At 41.6% G+C, this 24104-nt stretch overlaps 1 protein-coding gene across 2 annotated transcripts in view; it reads left to right on the plus strand.

The window, feature by feature from the left end:
- The first annotated feature begins 1939 nt into the window (after positions 1-1939).
- The window catches only part of SOAT1 (sterol O-acyltransferase 1), an 84715-nt gene continuing 62550 nt past the window's right edge, over positions 1940-24104 (plus strand). Inside the window, exons 1-3 of one of the 2 annotated variants that reach the window (XM_043568908.1) lie at positions 1956-2170; positions 5025-5117; positions 17108-17233. In XM_043568908.1, the coding sequence (XP_043424843.1) occupies positions 17116-17233 (118 nt within the window). In that variant the 5' untranslated portion in view covers positions 1956-2170; positions 5025-5117; positions 17108-17115. Of the gene's footprint in view, positions 2171-5024; positions 5118-17107; positions 17234-24104 lie in introns of both variants that reach the window. The other variant, XM_043568907.1, reaches the window with a different exon arrangement.

Genomic DNA, 24104 nt, shown 5'->3' on the forward strand with positions numbered 1-24104 from the left:
TTGAGGACCAAAGAACAAATTAAAGCTCACATGCCTTAAGTTTAATCCTTTAAAAGTTATAAATCAGGGGCACCTGACTGGCTTAGTCTGTGAAATATGTGATTCTTGATCTCAAGGTTGTGAGTTAGAGCCCCATGATAGGTGTAGAGATTACTTAAAAATGAAATCTTTAAATAAAATAAAAGTTATGAATCAAGTTTACACAGACTATCAAATAAAACATATCCTTCTACTTCAATAAATATTTATAAGAATCAAATGGGAAAATACCAGCAATGCTATTGTTTTTATAATGAAGTGAAAGGTCAAAAATGAAAATTTAAGGGGCGCCTAGGTGGCTCAGTCAGGTAAGCGTCCCACTTTGCCTCAGGTCATGATCTTGCAGTTTGTGAGTTTGAGCCTTGTGTCAGTCTCTGCACTGATGGCTCAGAGCCTGGAGCTTGCTTCAAATTCTGTCTCTGTCTCTCTCTCTCTGTCTCTCTGTCCTTCCCCTGCTCGCTCTCTCTCTCTCTCTCTCTCTCTCTCTCTCACACACACACACACACACACACTCTCTCTCTCTCTCTCTCTCTCTCTCTCTCTCTCAATAATAAATAAACAGTAAAAAATGACAATTTAAACATTCCATTTGTCTAGATTTTTGACTGGTGATCTAATGATGTTTGGATAAGGGTAAAATTAAAACACACATAATTCATATTCCATTATGTATTTATTCTGTAACATTTATCTTGCTATTATTTGAACAAAACCATTAATTATTAGAAATAATTATCATTAAGATTATCATTTATTGGGGTGCCTGGTGGCTCAGTTTGTTAAGTGTCAGACTTCGGGTCAGGTCATGATCTCACAGTTAACACAAGCCCTGCATTGGTGGCAAGGGCGACTTGTACAAGTCCTCTTGGTTTAAACGTTCACAGAGTTGTCACTTCCAGGAAGCCCTATCCATTTGATCAGAGTAGCTTGACAGGGTCATGGGTGGCCCTCTCAACTTGTTTGGAGTGGGTCAAAGTCATTAGGCAGGCTGGGTTGGCTCCTATTGGTTTGCAGGCTCTGAGCGTGGCCCTGGTGTCTAATGCTCTCAGTATTCCCTTGTCACCTACCTTTACTCTAAATTCCTTTGCCTTTGCAAAACAGTCTGATTAACCTTTGCATCTAATCCACGTCCTAAATCTCTCTGCACCATTAGCTTTCTTTTGATTATGCAGTTCCCTTTAAAAAATTTTTTTTAATGTTTGTTTCCGAGAGAGACACAGTGTGAGCAGGGAAGGGGTAGAGAGAGGGAGACACAGAATCCAAAGCAGGTTCCAGGCTCTGAGCTGTTAGCACAGAGCCCAACACGGAGCTCGAACCCACGCACCCACCAACCGTGAGATCATAACCTGATCTGGTCTGACGCTTAACTGACTAAGCCACCCAGGTGCCCCTGTCACAAACCCACCAACCGTGAGATTATGACCTGATCCGAAGTCTGACGCTTAACTAAGCCATCCAGGTGCCCCTGAAGTTCCCTTTTAAATTTCTTAATTGTCCCATCATTTCACATATCTCACTGTCTCCTTACCTAGTATAGTTTACAAAGCATTAAAGTATCCCATGATAAACGCTTCTGGCTAGTGCTTCTAATTTGCTCCTAGAGAGAGGGTCGACTCAAACTGCAAAGATCCACAGTTCTAGAGGCGGCTTCTGCGAGTCTCTGGAGGCGGCAACTAGACTCCCCGGTCCCGACCTACCACGCCGGGTGCCGTTTCGGAGTTGTAGGAAGTTATCTCGGTTCGCTGGAGCAAAACGCAAAGCAAGCTGCCGTAGCGGGTACACTAGCGGCTCGCGCTTAGCTGCTTTCGGGTGAGCCCGGGCCAGGTGGGCGCCCGGGGGCCCGGGAAGGGGCGGGGCGGCCGTGGGCGGTGGGAGGAGCCTGACGGCGGCCCGTGCCGCCAATGAGCTCCCGAGCCGGCGCGGGCCGTGCGCGTGACGCTGCGTAGCGGGCCGCTAGGCTGGGGGCGGAGGGGCCGGGGAGTGGGGAGCTTTATCTTCGCTTGCGGCGGGGCGGATTGCGCTGCCGGTCTTGGACCCCGGGAGAGCTGCCCGTAGCCCACCTTCCCGCCAGCCTCGCTGCGAGGGCTTCCCGGCTTTGGCGTTCTCGCCCGCTGTCGGGCTCCGGCCCCAGGTAATGCAGATGCTTCCCCATCCCCTCCTCACTTCCCGCCCGGGTCCACCCGCGTCAGCCGGAGAGGAAGGGGAAAGAGGTGGCGGCTGCACCTCGGCCGGACGGGCCTGGCCTTGCCCTGGGCCAGAGGACGGAGAAGGCGGCCCGGAGCCGAGGGAGGGGGAGCCTCCGCGAGTCCTGGCGAGTTTGGGAGGGTGGGGAGGGCGCGAAAGTTACGGTGGGCGCCCGCGTGGCTGGCAGCCCTTTGAACCTCGGAGGTTTGTTGCATGCCTCCCGGATCCCGTGGCATCCCTCGAGCTGGTAGTAAAGAAAGTTATGAATTAGAAGACATTTTATTCTGTAAGAAGCGAAACCAAAAATGAGCTCAGGAAGTTAGCTTTTCATTGATTTAGGATAAAAGTAGATGGCGGGCACTTCAAGATTCGAAATCTGGGCACCAAAGCTTTTCATCAAGCTCGTATTTTATTTTCAAATATTAAGGTGTAGTTTTCTGTCACTGAAATGTTAACAGCCATTCGGTTATATTTAGAAGTCATTTGTAACCGAGGAACAAGTATAAATGCTATTTTTCATATTTATGTAGAGATTAAGTTCATTGGTCACTTTCTAGGTCGCTGCCATCGTTTAAACTATTTTTTCAGAGAACCTCCCTTTGACATAGAATTCAGCTTGAATCCACCCCCACCCCCTTATGTGTGTAATATCCATGAATGACTTGTTAGGGAAATTTGTGTGTTGTCTAGGCTTGAAGAGTGGCATTTGTTAGGAGCTCTGATGTATTCAAGAGTAATTCTTTAAAAATGCTCCTGTCCCAGTGCATCACGTGATTGGAACTCTCAAACCTTTCACATTCTCTTAGGATAAAGACCAAAATACTGCTGCCATTCTTTCCATCCATCTCCATTTCTTTTTGGCCAGTTCCCTCCTGGTTCTCTAGGCTCCAGCCACATGAGTTTTATTTTTGTTCCAAGAAAGCCTCTTTCTCTTTACGGTCTTCTAGTCTTATAGGGGTTTTCTTCACCTCTAATGTGCCATTCTCTCCTTTCCCCAAATCCAACACATTTCTCAAGTGTCATTTCAGAAAACCTATCTCTGTTAAGCTGTCATACTACTCTGTTTTCCTTAGCAGTTAATCATCAATTGTAATATGTTTGTTACTTAGATACTTTAATTGTTTCCTCTGCTAGCATGTACATTTCATGAAGCCTGGGCTAGTGTATCTTGTTTATGTCTGAATTATCAGAGTCTGGTCTAGCACCTGTGGCACAATGAAAGCACAAATGAGCTGGAGAACAGAGGAAGGAAGTTTTCAATGGGAAATATTAACTACATAAAAGTGCTTGTTTCCTTAGGGAAGGAAATAGGACAAGTTTTTTTAATAAAGGCCAGTTAACAACTTTTTTTTCCTCTGAAATTTATCAACATAGGATAAATGATTATATTGACCATACAAGTGTGAATGAGAATTTATGTGGGTTCCTTAGTGTAGCCAACTGGCTTAATGACGTAGTTCTTTGCTATAGAAGTGTTGTAAGATTGTACTTGGGTAAACCTTTGCTTGGAGGGAAGGGGGAGAAACTTTAAGTTTTGAATTGTAAATTTATCTGCAATTGTTCTCTTTTCCTCCACTGAATGTGAGAGTGACATAGCAAAGTTGGTCACGTTCTATTTGTTTTATAGATTTATAGGTTCTTTTGAAAGCCTTATTTATTAAAAAAAAATAATGTTTATTTATTTAAGAGGGACAAAGAGTGAGCATGGGAGGGACAGAGAGGGAGAGAGAATCCCAAGCAGGCTCTGTACTGTCAGTGCAGAGCTGGATGCGGGGGTTCGACCTCAGGAACCATGAGATCATGACCTGAGGAGAAATCAAGAGTCAGACACTTAACCCACTGAGCCACCCAGGTGCCCCTGAAAGCTTTATAATAGGAACACTGCAGGCAGGCTAAAGTTGACATTCTTTCCAACATGGTTCGTTTGTTTCTTAAATCAATTTTTTTCAGTTTTCCTTTCTTAAGGCAAATTAGATATGATGACACTGAACATTATGAAATCAATGCACAGATTGGATTCTTAAGAAATAGTGTCTAGTCTCTGTGTGGTATTTTGAAATAGCTATCTGGTCAGCTCTTTGTCACCTTAGTGTAAATGTTTCCATTGACACTTACTGTTGGTGTGACTTTGAACAAGTTTCATAGGGTTTCTGAATCTTTTGTATCTTTTAAAATGCAAGTGTTCAGTGAGATGAGATGAGGTTCATCGCACCTGCCCTGCTACCCAGCACTAAATGTTACTGGCTTAGTAAACATTAGTTCCTGGTTCCTTTATGGCTAGACCTCTTGAGAGACTAGTCTTGTGATCACTGCCTTTACTTCCTCAACTCATTTTGCAGCCCAACCCAATAGATTTCTTTGTCCTTGAAATGAGCCATACAAGTAAATTGTAGCTATTAATGTCCCCAAATTGTGAAATTTCCTGTGTCCAACCCTCCTTTTTTTATTTCCTTCTTCTTTTTTTTTTTTTTTTTCTTTTTTTTGGGTCTTACTTGAATTTTCCATGATATTGATCAGATTACTTCTTGAATCTTCTAACTGGGTTTCTAATATTACTTGCTTCTGGTTCTCTAATCTCTCCTAGGCCTTTTCACTGTTCTTTAGGTACCTTATAATATTGGGGAAATGGCTTAATCACCTCTAAAATGGGATAATAGTATCTACTGCATAGATTGTTGTGAGGATTAAAGGAACCATAGTAAGTGTTAGGTAAATGTTAGCTTTGATGTTTCCTGGGTAATTTCTTTTCTTTTTTTTTTTTAGTTTATTACTATTTTTTTGTTTGTTTGTTTGATTTTAAGAATCTCTGCACCCAGCGTGGAGTTTGAACCCACGACCTGGAGATCAAGAGTTGCACGCTCTTCTGACTGAGCCTGCCAGGTGTCTCCTCCCAGGTAACTTGATTTATCGTCTCTCCCTGGGTGATTTCCTTCCTGTGCTTTGGCCATAGCTGCTGCCACCGATGAATCCAGATCTCTGTCTCCAGTCTCGACTTGTATGTTCACCTGCCTGCTTTTCATTGTCACTGGGCTGACCCACAGGCACATCATGCTGAACTTACCCTCTCCTTTCTCTTCTGTAGTCACGTATCTCAATGGTACACCCATAACCTTAGCCGAATTACAAAACTCTGGATCTACATTTCTGGATGCCTTCTGGATGTAGCCACCTGGATATCATCAATGCCTCAGCTTAATGTTTGTAGATTTATCTCCCTTATCTCTAATTTCTTAAAATCATTTGTTCATTTAATCATCACCTGCCGTTTGAGCCTTATTTCAGGCCTTTATCTTTTTTTGTGTGTGTGTGTGTGTACTAATTGTTCTCTCTGCCAGTCTCTCATCTTCTACGTTGGTGTCTGAATTATCTTACTGAAGGACAAATATGAAGTCACCTTCCTGTTTCTTTTTTATGTATATATTTTAAATATTTTTTAAAAAGTAATCTCTGCATGCAACCAGGGGCTTGAACTCACAATCCCGAGGTCAAGAGTGACATGCTTCGCTCGCTGAGCCTGCCAGCCTCCCCACCCTGTTGTTTAAAAACCCCTGCAGCTCCTTGTTTTTGTAAGTTGGAAACTCTTTCTAATCAGCCCTAAGGGCCCTTGACCTTTTGTTCTTGTCCTTTCATGCTCCAGCATTATTCCTTCTCTTCCTTTAAGATTTAACCTAGATTTTACTTTTTTCAGGAGACCTTTCCTGATGGCCCCTAAGTCCTGTTGGGCGCCAAGGCCTGTATTTCCTTAATACTCTGTGCATCTCAGCTACTACTGTTCTATAATATCACTGGGTGTTATAATTATGTTATAATTATATTATGTTATAATTTAAAAATCGCTAGATTTTTAGTCCTTGAGGGCACAGGCTGTTAGAGTCATCTTTGTATCCCAGGGCTTGGTACTGCAGTAGACCTCAATAAAATACTTGAAATAGTGAATCTGTCACCAAGGTCTCTACTTGTCCATGCTTATCGTAGAATGCTCTCTTCTTCCCATCCTGTTTTGATACATTGGAACTTCTGTTTTTTCTTTCAACTCTGGCTTTAATATCATTTCCTCTGTGAGGATTTGTTTGACTTCCCTAAATGGTTTGTTATACCTTCTCGTGTGTGTGTGTGTGTGTGTGTGTGTGTGTGTGTGTACATACACAGGGTAATGGGGTAGAGCTCTGTATTATTACAACACATTTATCTACCATCACTGTAGAAAGAGATACTTAATCTATCTACATGAATTTTCACATAGTTGGTGTATACTTTCAAGTGTCAGAAACACATTTTTTTCCTTTTTCTATCTTTTTTAACACATTTTTTTCAATGCAAATTAAAAAGCTTTCTTCTTGCCTTCTGTGTTTAAACTAACATAGCCTTTTTAAGGTGCACCAGGGTCATTAGAGCATGAACTTGAAGGTCTGCTTTGACACAGTGATGATTTATGGGACTTATTAGAAACCTAACCCGTTTGATCCTACACTGAAAGACCTGTTCTTGCTCTCATTTTTAATGTTGATTCCTTAAAAACTTTTAAAAGTTTTTTTTTTTTTCTTTACTGTCATCTATAGTTATGCTTCCGGCAGTCACTGCCCTTTTCTGGTTGAGGATGCCGCCAGGATTACCTATTTCCTAGGGTTATTGTTAGGATTAAAGGAGGTAATGTACAAAAAGTCTTATCAGAGAGCATAGCAGATAGTAACTATCCACTAAAGGAAACTTACCATTATTAATAATATTTTTCTAATTATTTGAATCACTTCAGGAGGATAATCTCAAGTTTAAGAGATTTTCCAGTGGGGGCGCCTGGGTGGCGCAGTCGGTTAAGCGTCCGACTTCAGCCAGGTCACGATCTTGCGGTCCACAAGGTCGAGCCCCGCGTCGGGCTGTGGGCTGATGGCTCGGAGCCTGGAGCCTGTTTCCGATTCTGTGTCTCCCTCTCTCTCTGCCCCTCCCCCGTTCATGCTCTGTCTCTCTCTGTCCCAAAAATAAGTAAATGTTGAAAAAAAAATTAAAAAAAAAAAAAAAAAGAGATTTTCCAGTGGAGCAAAGGGCATGGCATTTGTCAGCAAATTGTTTCTTAGACAACCTGAGTGTAGAATTGGGTCCTGAATAGCAGTTGCTGATGAAGAATCCTGAGCTCTAGAACAGATCATTTTTATGTATGTTTATTTTTATTTATTTAATTAAAAAAATTTTTTTAAATGTTTATTCGTTTTTGAAAGAGAGAGACAGAGCACAAGCAGGGGTGGGGAGGAAAGAGAGAGGGACACAGAATCCAAAGCAGGCTCCAGGCTCTCAGCTGTCAGCACAGAGCCTGATGTGGGGCTCGAACCCACAAACTGTGAGATCATGACCCGAGCCGAAGTCGGATGCTTAACCGACTGAGCCACCCAGGTGCCCCATTTTTATGTATATTTATATATAAATATATAATTTAAATCCCAAGCTAGGTAAATGCCCTCATTAACTTTTATATTTATCTTTTGGTGTTAATAGGTAAAGTTAGAGATAAAAGTGAACACCATTTCAGCTTTCTTGCTGTTTGTTTAATGATCACTTCAGGACATAGGAAGTGGACGTTTGTTTCAGTTCCTTCATTTCCTCTTTATTTTTTTAAGTAGTATTTATTTATTCAGCACTTTTTTTTGTTTTTTTAAGTAGGCTCCATGCCCAGTGTGGAGCTTAAACTCACGACCCTGACATTAAGAGTCACGTGCTCTACTGACTGATCCAGCCAGGTGCACCAGTTATTTCATTTCCTTAACACATGTGAAAATACTTGGTAACACTTTATTCACTTAAAAAATGTGTATTAAGTGCAGTGTATGTGCCAGGCATGGTTCTAGATACTTGGATAAAATAGTGAACAAGACAAAATTCTTTTCATGGGGATTGTCGTCTTGTGGGTTGATAGACAATAAACACTATAATGTGTTGGGCAGTAAGTGCTCTGAAGGAAAGTAAAGGAAGGTAAGGGATAAGAGAGTAATACGGTGCAAGAGCGTTTAGTTAAGGTAGACAGGGGAGACCCCAAGGAGGGGATGTTTGAGCAGAGAACTTAAATGAAGTGAAGGAGAAAGCCTTGTATTTGAGGGAGATAGTCCAGGCAAAGGAAATAGCAGAGGCCTGTGAGTAGGAATGCTGTGGCTTATTCCGGGAACAGCAAAAGGCCAGAGTCACTAGAACAGAGCAAGTGAAAGGGTTGTGGGAAGTTGAGGGTGCAGGGGAGGGGCAGGGAGTGAGTGGCAGATCATGGAAGAGTTATTAGACAATGGTGAGGAGTTGGAACAAAATTCAGTGTTTGAAGGGTTTTGATCAGGGGAGTGACTTGCTCTGACTTAACCTTAAAAGGATTGATCTGGGTACTATGTTAAAAAAAAAAGTAGACCAGAAAGGAGAAAATGGAGAAAGACCAGTTAGGAGGCTACAGTGAGATGAGACAGTGACTTCGACTCTGGTAGAGGTGGAGGATGTGGTGAGAAGACATCGGAGTTGGGTATTTATTTTGAGGGCAGCCTAAAATGGACATGCTGCTGGATTGGGAAAGGGAAAGTAAAGAATTGAGGATGGCTCCTCGGCTTTGTTTAAAATCTGGGTAAAGACTAAAATGGGGAAGACCATTAACCATTAACTGAGATAGGTAAGGCCGTGAGAAGAATGGCATTGGAGGGAACATCAGTAGTTCACCTGCTGGAAATCAGAATTATGGACATGGTACAGTTGTTGGTTAACAGTGAGGTCAAGGGGAAGGTATGACTGGAACACGAGAACAGCTTGTTGGAGACGGGAGGAAGTCAGGGAGCTGGCGGCCCAGGGTATTGGATGGATCTGTGTACGTGGATGTTGAAGTTAAAGAAGTGTGGAAAAATTAGCGGTCGGGAGAGATGGCGGGAGTGAGTGAGATTCAGATATCCCCTCATAATCTTATGATTTACATGATCTGAGGATTTGATCAACATTGAGGTGAGCCATTTTAAGTGATTTATCTTTCCTAACATCTGTATGTATGACAGTAATACAATTTGTTAATGTTTTCTTAGAAGCCACACGGTATTTGAGCTGCATTTGAGAAGGTAGATAAATATGGCCCTTTGTTTACCCTCATCCGGTACATCATAAAAGCAAACACTAGAATTTGAGGGATGATGTGGCTTAATGTTTGACTGCCATTTAGCATACAGGAGGTAGATATGTGCGTATCAGATTACTTAGTTAATTTTTCAAACGTGGTTGTGAATAATGATGGCACTTTAGTGTGTATTATCTTCTTTTGTTATCGCTCTGTGCAGTAGTATTTATCTTCATTTTCTAGATGAAGAAACAGGTTCCAGAGAGGTTGGAGGATTTAGCGAGGATACCGTGATATGACGGAGCAGGCGTGTAAACTACTTCTTGGGGTACAGATGTCAAATCCTGTGCCTTCGTAGTTCTCACTTCTGCTAAGTAGGGGAAATCAAGGCCAAAGAAGTTCGTGTGGATTAGGATACAAAGATTTTGTTATGTAAACACTTTTCTTCTTGGGCTCACTTCTAAAATAAGTATTTATTTTAATACTTTAATAAGTATTAATATTTCAATAAGATTTAAATTGTGGCAGAATAATTGTACAGACTTTGTACCTGTGCTTTTGCTTTTGAAGTAAAGCTTTCTTCTCTAGTAACCCGGAAGAACAACCTAATGGTTGTTGGCCCCTGGTCTCCTCACCAAGAACTCTTTTAGTAATGTTTTCATTATTCTGTAGGGTATCCAGGCTTAAGTTTTTTGTTTTTTGTTTTGGCTTTTTAAGCAGCATTTGTCAACTTGTTTTAGTATTTTTTTCACCTCTTATTTAGTGCTTTTAATCAGCTTGAGAATTGATTTCTCAGTGAATTGATAGTCTCGGCCAAAAGCAAAGTAGCATTGTTTTAGCCATCCTGTACAGCTTGCTTTATGTAATAAAATGTGTAATTATTTATTTCAGTTATTGAAATAATTGAAGTTTTTGCATACCCTAGAAATCTAGGGCACTCCTCCCTAGTCTCGATTAAGAACAATTGTCATAGATCTTGCTGAGTAGGATACATAAAGGTGTTTATTTTCTTTAATTTTTTTTAAGTTTATTTATTTTAAGAGAGAGCAAGCGAAGGAGGGGCAGAGAGAGAGAAGAGAGAATCCCAAACAGGCACTGCACTGTCAGTACAGAACCTGATGTGGGACTCAAACTCACGAACCATGAGATCATGACCTGAGCTGAAACCAAGAATTAGACCCTTAACTGACTGAGCCACCCAGGTGCCCCTTGGATCTTTATCTATGTTGTTTTCTTCCCTGATTTCTTTTCTCCCTGCCCCCCCCCCCCTTTTGTAAGGTTATTTATTTATTTTGAGAGAGACAGAGACAGCATGAGCAGGGGAGGGCAGAGAAAGAGGGAGAATCCCGAGCAGACTCTGCACTGTCATCACAGATATGGGGCTCAAACCCACGAAACCATGAGATGACCTGAACTGAAGCCAAGAGTCGGATGCTTAACTGACTGAGCCACCCAAATGCCCACTGATTTCTTTTCTACTTCCTGATGTCTCACTCTGAGGGCATCCCCCAGTGGTCAGTTCTTCTCTGATCTCTCTGTTGGAGAGTTGGATGCCCTCTGGCTTCCTCTGTCACTGTTAACACAAAGCACTTTTAATTAAATTCATCAGTTGCCCTGACCTCTTTCCTAGGTTCCTCTGAATTGGCTCTTATGGGTCTCCTAAAATTTCTACTTCATGTATTCATCTGCTGTTCCATAATTTTGTTTCATTTATTTGATTTCTGAAAAAATTAGAAGGAAATTGATCTAGATTAGCCAGATTTTTATGTTGCTGAGCAGTGATATTTAAGAAAACAATCAAACTCTCCATGTACTGCATTTTGTACGGGAAAGGACATTGTAACATAAAAGTTTAGAAAGGCCGTAATACTAGAATTTAAAAATATAAAGCTTTAAAAATAAGTACTTTGTTTTTTTTCTTTTTTTTTTTTTTTTTTTTTTTAATTTTTGGGACAGAGAGAGACAGAGCATGAACGGGGGAGGGGCAGAGAAAGAGGGAGACACAGAATCTGAAACAGGCTCCAGGCTCTGAGCCATCAGCCCAGAGCCCGATGCGGGGCTCGAACTCACGGACCGCGAGATCGTGACCTGGCTGAAGCCGGACGCTTAACTGACTGTGCCACCCAGGTGCCCCTAAAAATAAGTACTTTGTTTTTCTTTTTGCTTCACATTAAGGAAAACACAGTAAAATACTGCTTTGGAGTTAACCTTGTACTGTGTTGATCTGCCTAAAATTTGACTTTGATCATATTTTTCAGTGTTTAGAATGGGCTTACCACTGCCTAACTGAAAAATAAGTGCTCGTTTCTTAGGCCTTTATAGTTTAGCTCTCCTTTCTAGTCTTTTCCCTCATCACATTTCTCTGTTACCGACTTAAAAAAACCATGCAGATAGTTAATGATGTTTGTGGTTTGGATCTGACCCAGGTTAAAATCTGGCCCTGTGTGGTCCTGGGCAAGTTACTGGGAAGAGAAGGAAAGCCTTGGCATCCCAGAGCTGTGCTGATACTGTCAACAAGGCCACGATGTTGTGGGCAAGCCTGGCATTTACCATCTGGGTCTTCTTGGTGTCCTTCTGTCGACCACAAACAATTTCACTGAATGTCAGCATCAGACAAGGCTACTCTGTGATCGTGGTGGATCAAGACAGAAACAACATGCTATAATCATGTCTTAACCTAGACAAAATGTGAACATCGTCCAAGTCATAAAATTTCTACCACCTCCCTCTCCAGTCTAATGTGAATGATTGTTGCTGCTCTACTGGTTATAGCTTTAGCCTTTCTGTGGAGAAGATTTATTGATCTACTGATCATAACATTGTTCTGCTTTCTGACTGCACCCAAGCCAGAGTCAACCCCTGCTTCTTTGGACTTTTCCAAAAATTATCTAGCCAAGTCCCAAATCTTAAGTCATTTCTGGTATTCTGAGATTCCCCACAGTTTCCCTTCGTGCACATTCTTAATAAACTCAACTCGTTCTACTATAGGTATGTTTCTGGTGTATGCACAGAGGGCGTTGACGGTACTACTCTGAGCCTTATTTTTTCTTATGTGAACTGCGATTAATAATATCTTTTTTGCAGAGCTATGAAGATTGGATGAAAAAACTTAAAGCACCCAGCAGAGCCCTTGAACTTTTAGATACTCAACAAGAGCTTGTTTCCTGTCCTCTAGTAAAGTAGTCTGATCAATTTATGATCTCTAATACATCTTCTAAGGACCTTGTTTTAATCCTTTCCCATCCATAGAGTGCTCTGTTCTCATCCTTTAGGACTCCGTTCAAATACCTTTTCTATGAAAACTTTGTATCTCTTAATGATCTCTTCTGTCTCTGAATTTCAGGTATTGTTTTTACCATTGAGTTGACTTTTTTTTTTATGTTTATTTATTTTTGAGAAAGAGCAGGGGAGGGACTGAGAGAGAGAGAGAGAGTGTCCTAAACAGACTACACGCTGTTCAGCACAGAGCCCGATGCAGGGCTCAATCTCATGAATCATGAGATCGTGACCTGAGCTGAAATCAAGAATCAGACGCCTAACCTACTAAGCCACCCAGGCGCCCCTTGATGTTAAGTGTACCCTACTTTGTGGTGTCTGTGTACTTACCTTCTGTTATTCTTAATTTTTCATATGCATCTGCCTTGTTCAACTAAATTGTTCTTTACAGATGGGGTTTTTGTGGGGCACCTGGCTGGCTCAGCTGGTTTAGCATCCATCTCTTGATTTTGGCCTATGTCATGATCTTGTGGTTTGTGGCTTCAAGCCCTGAGTCAGGCCCTGTGCTGACAGCTCAGAGCCTGGAGCCTGCTTTAGATTCTGTGTCTCCCTTGCTCTCTGCCCCTCCCCCGCTCGCGCGTGCGCGCACTCTCTCTCTCTCTCTCTCTCCAAAAAAAAAAAAAAAAAAAAATGGGGCTTTGTTTAAATAAGGGCCTTTGAGGGGCGCCTGGGTGGTGCAGTCGATTAAGCGTCCGACTTCAGCCAGGTCACGATCTCACGGTCCATGAGTTCGAGCCCCGCGTCAGGCTCTGGGCTGATGGCTCAGAGCCTGGAGCCTGTTTCCGATTCTGTGTCTCCCTCTCTCCCTGCCCCTCCCCCGTTCATGCTCTGTCTCTCTCTGTCCCAAAAATAAATAAACGTTGAAAAAAAAAAAATTAAAAATAAATAAATAAATAAATAAGGGCCTTTGAAACCTATTATTTTTTTAAGGACTAATTTCTTTAAATTTTTTATAGTATGTTGTACTCAGAAAATGCTTACCCATGATGAAGGTAAAACCAAAGGAAGAGAATGTCATTTTCCACCTCTCCTAAATATGGTGATACTGTGACATTTGCTTAAGCCAGATACTTTAAAGTGAAGGGGAGCAAATATGCCATCCCAGAATGTGCCACTTTGGCATATTGATTATTTTGAATTAAAGTTACTTAACATCCAGTGCAAGGAAGACACTCCAACCCTCTTTTGTCTGCCTGAAAACAGACCTCTGAAAACAGAGGATACCATGTGAAAGGTATCCTCCCTGTACTAGGAGGGTAGAAGGCATCCCTATCACCAAGGAATTTAGGGCTGAGAAGGCTGTTTTTTTTTAAGTTTATTTTTTAATTTAATTTAATTTTTTTATTAATTTTATTTTTTTTTAGTTTACATCCAAATTAGTTAGCATATAGTGCAACAATGATTTCAGGAGTAGATTCCTTAACGCTCCTTACCCATTTAGCCCATCCCCCCTCCCACACCCCCTCCAGTAACCCTCTGTTTGTTCTCCATATTTATGAGTCTCTTCTGTTTTGTCTCCCTCCCTGTTTTTATATTATTTTTGCTTCCCTTCCCTTATGTTCGTCTGTTTTCTCTCTTAAAGTCCTCATATGAGTGAAGTCATAGGATATTTATCTTTCTCTGACTAATTTCACTTAGCATAATACCCTCCAGTTCATCCATGTAGTTGCAAATGGCAAGATTTCATTCTTTTTGATTGCCGAGTAATCCACCGTTGTATATATATATTACATCTTTATGCATTGATCCATCGATGGACATTTGGGCTCTTTCCATACTTTGGCTATTGTTGATAGTGCTGCTATAAACATAGGGGTGCATGTGTCCCTTCAAAACAGCATATCTGTATCCCTTGGATAAATACCTAGTAGTGCAATTGCTGGTCGTAGGGTAGTTCTGTTTTTAATTTTTTGAGGAACCTCCGTGCTATTCTCAAAGTGGCTGCACCAGCTTGCATTCCCACCAACAGTGCAAAAGAGATCCTCTTTCTCTGCATCCTCACCAACATGTGTTGTTGCCTGAGTTGTTAATGTTAGCCATTCTGACAGGGGTGAGGTGGTATCTCATTGTGGTTTTGATTTGTATTTCCTTGATGATGAGTGATGTGGAGCATTTTTTTCATGTGTCGGTTGGCCATCTGGATGTCTTTTTTGGAGAAGTGTCTATTCATGTCTTTTGCCCATTTCTTCACTGGACTATTTGTTTTTTGAGTTTGATAAGTTCTTTATAGATTTTGGATACTAACCCTTTATCTGATATGTTGTTTGCAAATATCCTCTCCCATTCTGTCGGTTGCCTTTTAGTGTTGCTGATTGTTTCCTTCGCTGTGCAGAAGCTTTTTATGTTGATGAGGTCCCAGTAGTTCATTTTTGCTTTTGTTTCCCTTGCCTCTGGAGACGTAAGAAGTTTCCCTTGCCTCTGGAGAGTAAGAAGTTGCTGTGGCCAAGATGAAAGAGGTTTTTGCCTGCTTTCTCCTCGAGGATATTGATGGCTTTCTGTCTTACATTTAGGTCTTTCATCCATTTTGAGTTTATTTTTGTGTAGGGTGTAAGAAAGTGGTCCAGATTTCATTCTTCTGCGTGTTGCTGTCCAGTTTTCCCAGCACCACTTGCTGAAGAGACTGTCCTTATTCCATTGGATATTCTTTCCTGCTTTGTCAAAGATTAGTTGGCCATAGGTTTGTGGGTCCATTTCTGGGTTCTCTGTTCTGTTCCATTGATCTGAGTGTCTCTTCTCGTGCCAGTACCATAATGTCTTGATTATAGCTTTGTAGTATAGCTTGGAGTCTGGGATTGTGATGCCACCTGCTTTGGTTTTCTTATTCAAGATTGCTTTGGCTATTCAGGGTCTTTTCTGGTTCTATACAAATTTTAGGATTGTTTGTTCTAGTTCTGTGAAGAATGCTGGTGTTATTTTGGTAGGGATTGCATTGAATATGTAGATTGCTTTGGGTAGTATTGACATTTTAACAATATTTGTTCTTTCTATCCCGGAGCATGGAATCTTTTTCCATTTTTTTGTGTCTTCAATTTCTTTCATCAGCTTTCTATAGTTTTCAGTGGATAGATTTTTCACCTCTTCGGTTCTATTTATTCCTAGGTATTTTATGGTTTTTGGTGCAACTGTAAATGGGATCGATTTCTTGATTTCTCTTTCTGTTGTTGCTTCATTGTTGGTGTATAGGAATGCAACCGATTTCTGTGCGTTGATTTTATATCCTGCAACTTTGCTGAATTCATGAATCAATTCTAGCAATTTTTTGGTGGAATCTTTAGGGTTTTCCACGTAGAGTATCATGTCATCTGTGAAGAGTGAAAGTTTGACCTCCTCCTGGCCAATTTGGATGCATGCCTTTTATTTCTTTGTGTTGTCTGATTGCAGAGGCTAAGACTTCCAGTACAGTGTTGAATAACAGTGGTGAGAGTGGACATCCCTGTCTTGTTCCTGCCCTTAGGGGGAAAGCTCCCAGTTTTTCCCCATTGAGGATGATATTAGCTTTGAGTCGTTAATATGTGGCTTTTGTAATCTCGAGGTATGATTCTATCCCCACTTTCTTGAGGGGTTTTTTCAAGAAAGGATGCTGTATTTTGTCACATGCTTTCTCTGCATCTATTGAGAGGATCATATGGTTCTTGTCCTTTGTTTAATTGATGTGATGAATCACGTTGTTTTGCAGATACTGAACCATCCCTGCATCCCAGGTATAAATCCCACTTGGTCGTGGTGAATAATTGTTGGAGCTGGTTGGCTAATATCTTGTTGAGGATTTTTGCACCCATGTTCATCATGGAAATTGGTCTATAGTTCTCCTTTTTAGTGGGGTCTCTGTCTCGTTTTGGAATGAAGGTAATGCGGGCTTCATAGAAAGAGTTTGGAAGTTTTCCTTCCTTTTTATTTTTTGGAACCGTTTCAAGAGAATAGGTGTTAACTCTTCCTTAAATGTTTGGTAGAATTCCCCTGGAAAGCCACCTGGTCCTAGACTCTTGTTTTTTGGGAGATTTTTGATTACTAACTCGATTTCCTTACTGGTTATGGGTCTGTTCAAATTTTCTATTTCTTCCTGTTTCAGTTTTGGTAGTGTGTATGTTTCTAGAAATTTGTTCATTTCTTCCATATTGCCCATTTTATTGGCATATAACTGCTCATAATATTCTCTTATTATTGTTTTTATTTCTGCTGTGTTGTGATCTCTCCTCTTTCATTCTTGATTTTATTTATTTGGGTCCTTTCCTTTTTCTTTTCGATCAAACTGAGAAGGCTGTTTAACAAAACTTGTTACTTCACTAATTTACTACCTCAAGTCCAAGCCCTTTTGTCTTGTCAGTTCTTCACACATTGTTTCTTTGTCTAAAAAGGTACAGGGTTGCCTGCTTTGTTCACTTCTTTTGTCCCCAATTTTTATGGGCTCCCGTACATACAGATTTAAATTTGTTTTTCTCCTGTTAATCTGTCTTATGTCAATTTAATTATCAGACCACCCCAGAAACCTGGAAGGGAAGAAAGGAAGTTTTCCTCCCCTACAAAAGCTTTTCATGTCTTCCTTCCTAGACATTACAATGGTGGGTGAAGAGACAACATCTCTCAGAAAACGGCCGTCAAGGTCCGGGGAAAATTTTGAAGAAAAGGAAGACGAGAGAAAGCCTTCAGAAGAGTCCCTAGGGGTATCTAGTAATGGTAAGGCCTTTACTTTTGTTTTGTTTTGTTTTTTCTCGGCTACTTAAGTTTTATTAATCTTCCTCAGTAAATACATAGACTGTTAAGTAATTTTTATTTTTTTATTTTATTTTTTTTCTGATTCTGCTTTCTGTTTATTCATTTTTTTAGGGATTCCACACGAGTGACCTCATGTGTGTTTGTCTTTCTCTGTCTGACTTATTTCACTTAACATAATACCTTCTGGGTCCGTCCATGTTGTCACAGTTTGTCTTTTTATGGCTGTATAATATTCCATTATAGATATGTATTACACCTTTCTTGTCTGTCCATCATGGACACTTAGGTTGATTTTATATCTTGGCTATTGTAAATAATGCTGCAATAAACATAGGGGTGTGTATATCTTCTTGAATTGGTGTTTTTATTTTCTTTGGGTAAATACCTAGTAGTGGAATTATTGGATCATATGGTAGTTCTGTTTTTACTGTTTTGAGGAAATTCCATACTGTTTTCCCCAGTGGTTGTACCAATTTACATTCCCACCAATAGCACATGAAGGTTCCTTTTTTTTTTTGCTTCCTTACCAATCCTTGTCATTTCTTATCTGTTTAATTTTAGCCATTCTGATAGGTATAGGATATCTCATTGTGATTTTGATTTGCATTTTCCTGATGATTATTGATGTTGACCATTTTTTCATATGTTTGTTGGCCATTTGTATGTCTTCTTTGGATTAATGTCTATTCAGGTCTTCTGCCCATTTTTCAATCAGATTATTTGTTTTTTGGATGTTGAGTTGTATCAGTCCTTTATACACTTTTTTTTTCAATATATGAAGTTTATTGTCAAATTGGTTTCCATACAACACCCAGTGCTCATCCCAAAAGGTGCCCTCCTCAATACCCATCACCCACCCTCCCCTCCCTCCCACCCCCCATCAACCCTCAGTTCTCAGTTTTTAAGAGTCTTGTTAAGTAATTTTTATAGTGAAGATTGCTTAGGACACTGAAGAGGACATTCTTCATTACCATTGGTTCCGGGACCTTGCTGGCAGGGGATGACTTCTTATCTATTGCCTTGATAACTTCAAGGGCCACCATTTGTCTCATGTCCCTAATGGCCTAGTGGTGGGTACTCAGAGAAGGTTTCCACACTCAAGGCCTTGCTGGGGACTGTTTGTACAGTGGCTGCGTCACCAGGCTTCAGGGCTTTCAGTTGTCTTCTGTCTTCTTGCCCAAGTGTTGGTCAGTCTTTTCCCTCAGTTCAGGAGATGTGAGCTGTATGGCTGTCCAGCACTGGGGTTTGGCCAGCACGGATCTGCCTAGGGTGGTTTAAGACAATCACCTGTGCCACAACATTGCCACCTGCCGTGGGGGAAGTCGTTCCTGCTGTCTCCACCTACTTTTCTATGAGGAATGTCTTTCACAGACACATTCTTCTTGTTGAAACCCACGTTGTCACCAGGCAGGGCCTTAGACAGTCCTCGTGGTGCTTCTCCACAGACCTCTGGTGAGGGTTGGTGGAGACGAGGGTGACCACCGTCCCAGATTTCAGGAAGCCAGTCTCCACTGGCCCCTTGGCACAATGCCTGATCTTTTTCTTTCTTTCTTTTTTTTTTTTTTTTTAAGTTTATTTATTTAATATGAGAGAGTACACATGAGCCAGTTAGGGAGAGGCAAAGAGAGGGAGAGAGAATCCCAAGCAGGCTCCATGCTGTCAGTGTGGAGCCTGATGTGAGACTTGAACCCATGAACCATGAGATCATTACCTGAGCTGAAATGAAGAGTCAGACCCTTAACTGACTGAGCCCCCTAGGCACCTGTAGTGCCTCTGATCTTGTACATGTCTTGCAGAGGCAGCCTTAGGACTTATTGAGTGGGTTAGTGGGTGGGAGGGTAGAATCCGGAGACTTCTAGCTGTCACCGGGTGGTGTTTTCATCTGTCCTACTGACCTTCCAGCCAGAGCATGTTGTCGCTGTGCCAGCCCGAGATGGGCACAAAGGCCATGCAGCCGGATTGTAGCTGATCTTCTTGAGGTAGGTGCTCACTTCTAAAGTGACCTGGAAGCGCACAGTGCTATAGGTAGGCCTGGTGGAGTCCCTCTTATTAGTGGCCATCCCGAGCCACGGGCTGCTTCAGGCCCAGCACGTAGGCCACAGCATGCGCTCGAAGGTCTGCCCTTATTGGAGATGCCCACTTCAAATTCCTGCATGACACTGCCATGATGAACACGGCGCATTGGCTTCAGATGTCCAGTGATCACATTCTTGATGAAGTCCCTATGGCCTGGGACATTGATGATGGTGATGTATCAGACTTCCATAGGGATGGGAGTGGTGATGCCATACTCTCCCTCCACCTTAGGCTTGTGTAGCACCTGGGCATATTTGAAGGAGCCCTTGCTTATCTGCTGCCTCCACTTCTTGATGATTCTCCTGTTAGTGCCCCCCCCCCCTTGTAGATGAGATGCGTGGCATTGGTGGGCTTGCTGGAGTCCACATGGCCCATGCCGATGATCTTGATGAGGGTCTTCTCTTTGGCCCATGGCAGTGGGTTCATTAGTTGCTGCTCTAAAGAAAAAGAAGCAAACCTGATCCGGAGATCAAGAGCTACAGCAGCCTTGAGAGAGGCTTTTAATTTTTTTGAGGTGATTTAATGAAATAAGAACAAATTCAGCGTTTTAGAATAGAGATTGCCATCTCTCTCTCTCTCTCTCTCTCTCTCTCTCTCTCTCTCTCTCTCTCTCTCTCTCTGTCTCTCTCTCTTTTTAAGTTTTTATCATTTTTAGTAACCTCTACACCCAACACAGGGCTTGAACCCACAACCTTGAGATCAAGAGTCACATGCTCTTCCTACTGAGCCCCCTGGGCACCCTGGGATTGCGGTCTTTTTAGCTCTCTTTCTAAGTGGGTGTGCTGGTAGGCAGTGTGAAGATACACAAGTGAAAAATAAATTGATAAAGAGAATAGAAAGGAACGCTTGATTTAAGTGCCAGTCACAGCCACCTGTACTGGTGACACTGGTGTGCAAATTGCTGCATATGTCATACAGGTGAGCCTTATTGATGTAAGTGGAGTTTGGTGTGTCTAATTTAGGATTTATATTACATGGAGTTTTCTATATCTGGGAACAAAAAATTAGAAAATCAGCCCTTGTTAATTACTTCAGTGAACATTTTTTGGGCATCTACCGTGTTTTAGACACCATTCATCCATTTATTCCTTCCTTCAGCCCTAACCCATCAGTAATTAGTGGTGCCTCGTGAGGTGCTGGGCCTACAGCAGTGATCATCAGTACATGTGTTTGCCCTCTTGGAGCTCCACATTAAGTGAATGAGAACTCCTCCCCCAGTTGCATAATTAGATTACCGCAAGTAAGTGCTACTCATTGCTCTTAACAGATGTAATGAGCATAGAGTAATTAGCAGAGTACCTAACCTAATTCAGCACAGGGCTATAACGCTTGGGGGAGAGAGAGATTAGGGAGTTCTTTTACTTCTTCTCTCCAAGTTTGCTTAACACACAAATACAAAGAGTATGATGCTGGGCTTGTTGTTAAGGGCAAGGCTTATGCTTTAGATGGATAGACCTGTAAACACAACTCCAGCTGATGTCATCTGTTGCATCAGCGTATTTAGTTTCACAGTGACATTTGTATGGGTTTGACTTCAATAAGGATATGAAATTTGAGCCTTGTTTGGTTAACAGATAGGGATGGAACTTTCTGAGACAGTTGTCTTGGGCATCGTGAGACTTCTTTCATAAAAGAACGTTCTTTGGCTTTTCCTCCTTAAATTTAATTGTAAATACAGCAAGTGGATTTCACCGGGAATATAAATGTTGCTGCTTAAGTTTGCATAATGACATTTACTGATTGTTAGGCTCTTAATTAGCCATTTATGAAATATCTCTATTACATATGGCTACTTTTAGTGTGATATAAAATGTGAAGTTTGTACACAGGGATGAGCCAACATGGAGTAGAAACGTTCCCCTTCTGTGATTTCGGAATTTCAGATAATGCGTGTTGTCTGTCTTAGAGACAGAAAAATCACTTTTTATTGCAACATTCTGTCACCAGATAAAATTTTCTCTTTATGTCCCAATTTGTAAAAAGCTTTTAAATGACTCTAATTTCTGCATGTTTCCAGTATTCTCCATTGTCAGTTCATTAAGGTTTAAAATTCTGGGTTCTAGGGGCGCTTGGGTGGCTCAGTCAGTTGAGCAGCTGACTTCAGCTCAGGTCATGATCTCACAGATCTCACAGCCACGTCGGGCCCTGTGCTGACAGCTCAGAGCCTGGAGCCTGCTTCAGATTCTGTGTCTCCCTCTCTGCCCCTCCCCTGCTTATACTCTGTCTCTCTCTGTCTCTCAAAAGTAAATAAATAAAAAAATAATAAATGAAAAAAAATAAAAAAATAAAATTCTGGGTTCAGATACTAAAAATGGAGTCGTTTAACTTAAAACAGGAAGTATGACGTCCTCCTTGGTTATGATGCTGATCTGAAAATAGAATGTGTTTCTGCACTTGTTTTAACAATTGTTCACTTTGAGGAATAAGCAGATGGGTAAAATGTGGCCTCTGAGTAGCAATCCATGCCAATCAGTGTGGCCTCCCAAGCAGGACTAGGGTCATCTGCCGCATCTGAGAGCTTGTTAGAAATGCCTCGCCTCATCTTTACTGAATAAGATTTTTTTAATTTTTAATTTTTATTTTTTAAGATCTTACTATAATAAGATTATCAGGTGATATGTAGGTTCAGGTTTGAGACAGCGTTCTTAGAGTGGCAGCATTCAGTTGGTGTGTGCGTTGGGGTCCTACAGACAAATGGAACCAGTCGGGTACTTAGAGATACACAGAAAGGTTTATTATGAGGTGTTGGCTCAGATGGGGACTGAGAAGTCACACAATCTTCCATCTACAAGCAGGAGTCCCCAGGAAGCCAGTGGTGTAGCTCCAGTCCAAACCCGAAGTCTGCAAAGGCCTGAGAACCAGGGAAGGAGAAGATGGATGTCCCAGCCCAATCAAGAGTGCAAATTTGTCCTTCCTCTGCCTTTTGTTCTCCTCAGGCCCTCGTGCACTGGGGAGGGTGATCTTCTTTACTCAGTCTGATTCAAATGCTTATCTCTTCAGGAAACACCCTCGTACCTAGAAGTAATGTTTTATTAGCTATCTGGACATTCCTTAGCCCAGTCAAGCCGACACTTAAAATTAACATGTAGAATGAAAAGAAATCACTCAACAAACAAAAACAGCTTATTGGATCCCATTATAGACCTACTAGTTAGAATCTCAGGGGAAGGTCCAGGAATGTTAAGTTTGAAAAAGTTTGCTGGATAATGCTGACTGGCATTGCTGATTGAGACCCACTGCTATCAAGAGCTGACATCTAACTGTCTTGTGATCTGATCATTTTGACATAGCCCTAAGGATTTTTTCCTTACACTCAGTTTGCATAATTCTTTTTTTTTTTTTCAGGATTTCTTTTTTTTTTTTTTAATGTTTATTTTTAAGAGAGAGGAGGGAGCTCGGGCGCACAAGCAGGGGAGGGGCAGAAAGAGAGAGAGAGACAGGATCCTAAGCGGACCCTGTACTGACAGCAGCGAGCCCAGTGTGGGGCTTGAACTCATGAACTGCAAAATCATGACCTGAGCCAAAGTCACATGCTCAACTGACTGAGCCACCCTGGTGCCCCGACCTAGAGGACATTGTACTAAGTACAGTAAGCCAGTTACAGAAGAACAAATACTGTATGATTCTACTCACGGGAAGTATCTGAAGTAGTCAAACTTGTAGAAACAAAACTGAATGATGGTTACTAGAGTCTAGAGGAAACGGGGAGTTCTTGTTGAAAGGGTGTGAAGTTTCAGTTATGAAAGATGAATAAGGTGTAGAGATCTGATGTATGGCATTGTGCTTAGTCAACAGTACTGTACCATACACTTAAAATTTAAGGGGACTCTCCTGTAAAGTGTTTTTATCACAGTAAGAATTTCCATTTTAAGGCCTTATTTATTCATCCATTGATGGACACTTGGGTTCCTTCGGACTTTTTGGTTGTTGTGAACATGAGAGTACAAATATTTCTTTGAGACCCTGCTTTTGTTTCTTACGGGTATATATCCAGAAGTAGAATTGTTGGGTCATATGGCAATTCTGTTTTTATTTACTATTTTTTTAAAACTTTTTTAAGCAGTTTATTTATTTTGAAAGGGGGAAAGCTTGAGTGGGGGAAAGGCAGAGAGAGAGGGAGACAGAGAATCCCAAGGGCTCTGTGGGGCTCTGTGCTGGGATTCTGTGCTGGGAGCCCACGTGGGGCTCCAACCCACGAACCATAAGATCATGACCTGAGCCGAAGTCGGACGCTTGAACTACTGTGCCACTCAGGCCTCCCTTGAATTCTGTTTTTAATTTTCTGAGGAACAGCTATAGTGTTTTCCATAGCAGCTACAACATTTTACGTTCTCACTTGTTCTCATAAGGGTTCTCCTGAGGGTTCTGTCTCTTTGCATCCTCACAAACCCTTGTTATTTTCTGTGCTTGATAGTAGCCTTCCTGTCAGGTGTGAGGTGATATCTCATTGTGGTTTGATTTGCATTTCCCTTATGATTAGTGAACGTTAGGCATCTTTTCATATCTGTTGGCCATTTATATATCTTATTTGGAAAAATGTCTGTTAAGTCCTTTGCTCATTTAAGAATTATTTCTTGGGGCACCTGGGTGGCTCAGTCGGTTAAGCATCCAACTCCGGCTCAGGTCGTGATCTCACGGTCCGGGAGTTCGAGCCCCGCGTCGGGCTCTGTGCTGACAGCTCAGAGCCTGGAGCCTGCGTTGGATTCTGTGTCTCCCTGTCTCTGACCCTTCCCTGTTCATGCTCTGTCTCTCTCTG

Source organism: Prionailurus bengalensis, chromosome E4 (assembly GCF_016509475.1).
Source record: "Prionailurus bengalensis isolate Pbe53 chromosome E4, Fcat_Pben_1.1_paternal_pri, whole genome shotgun sequence".
In the NCBI taxonomy this organism is placed as follows: Eukaryota; Metazoa; Chordata; class Mammalia; order Carnivora; family Felidae; genus Prionailurus; species Prionailurus bengalensis.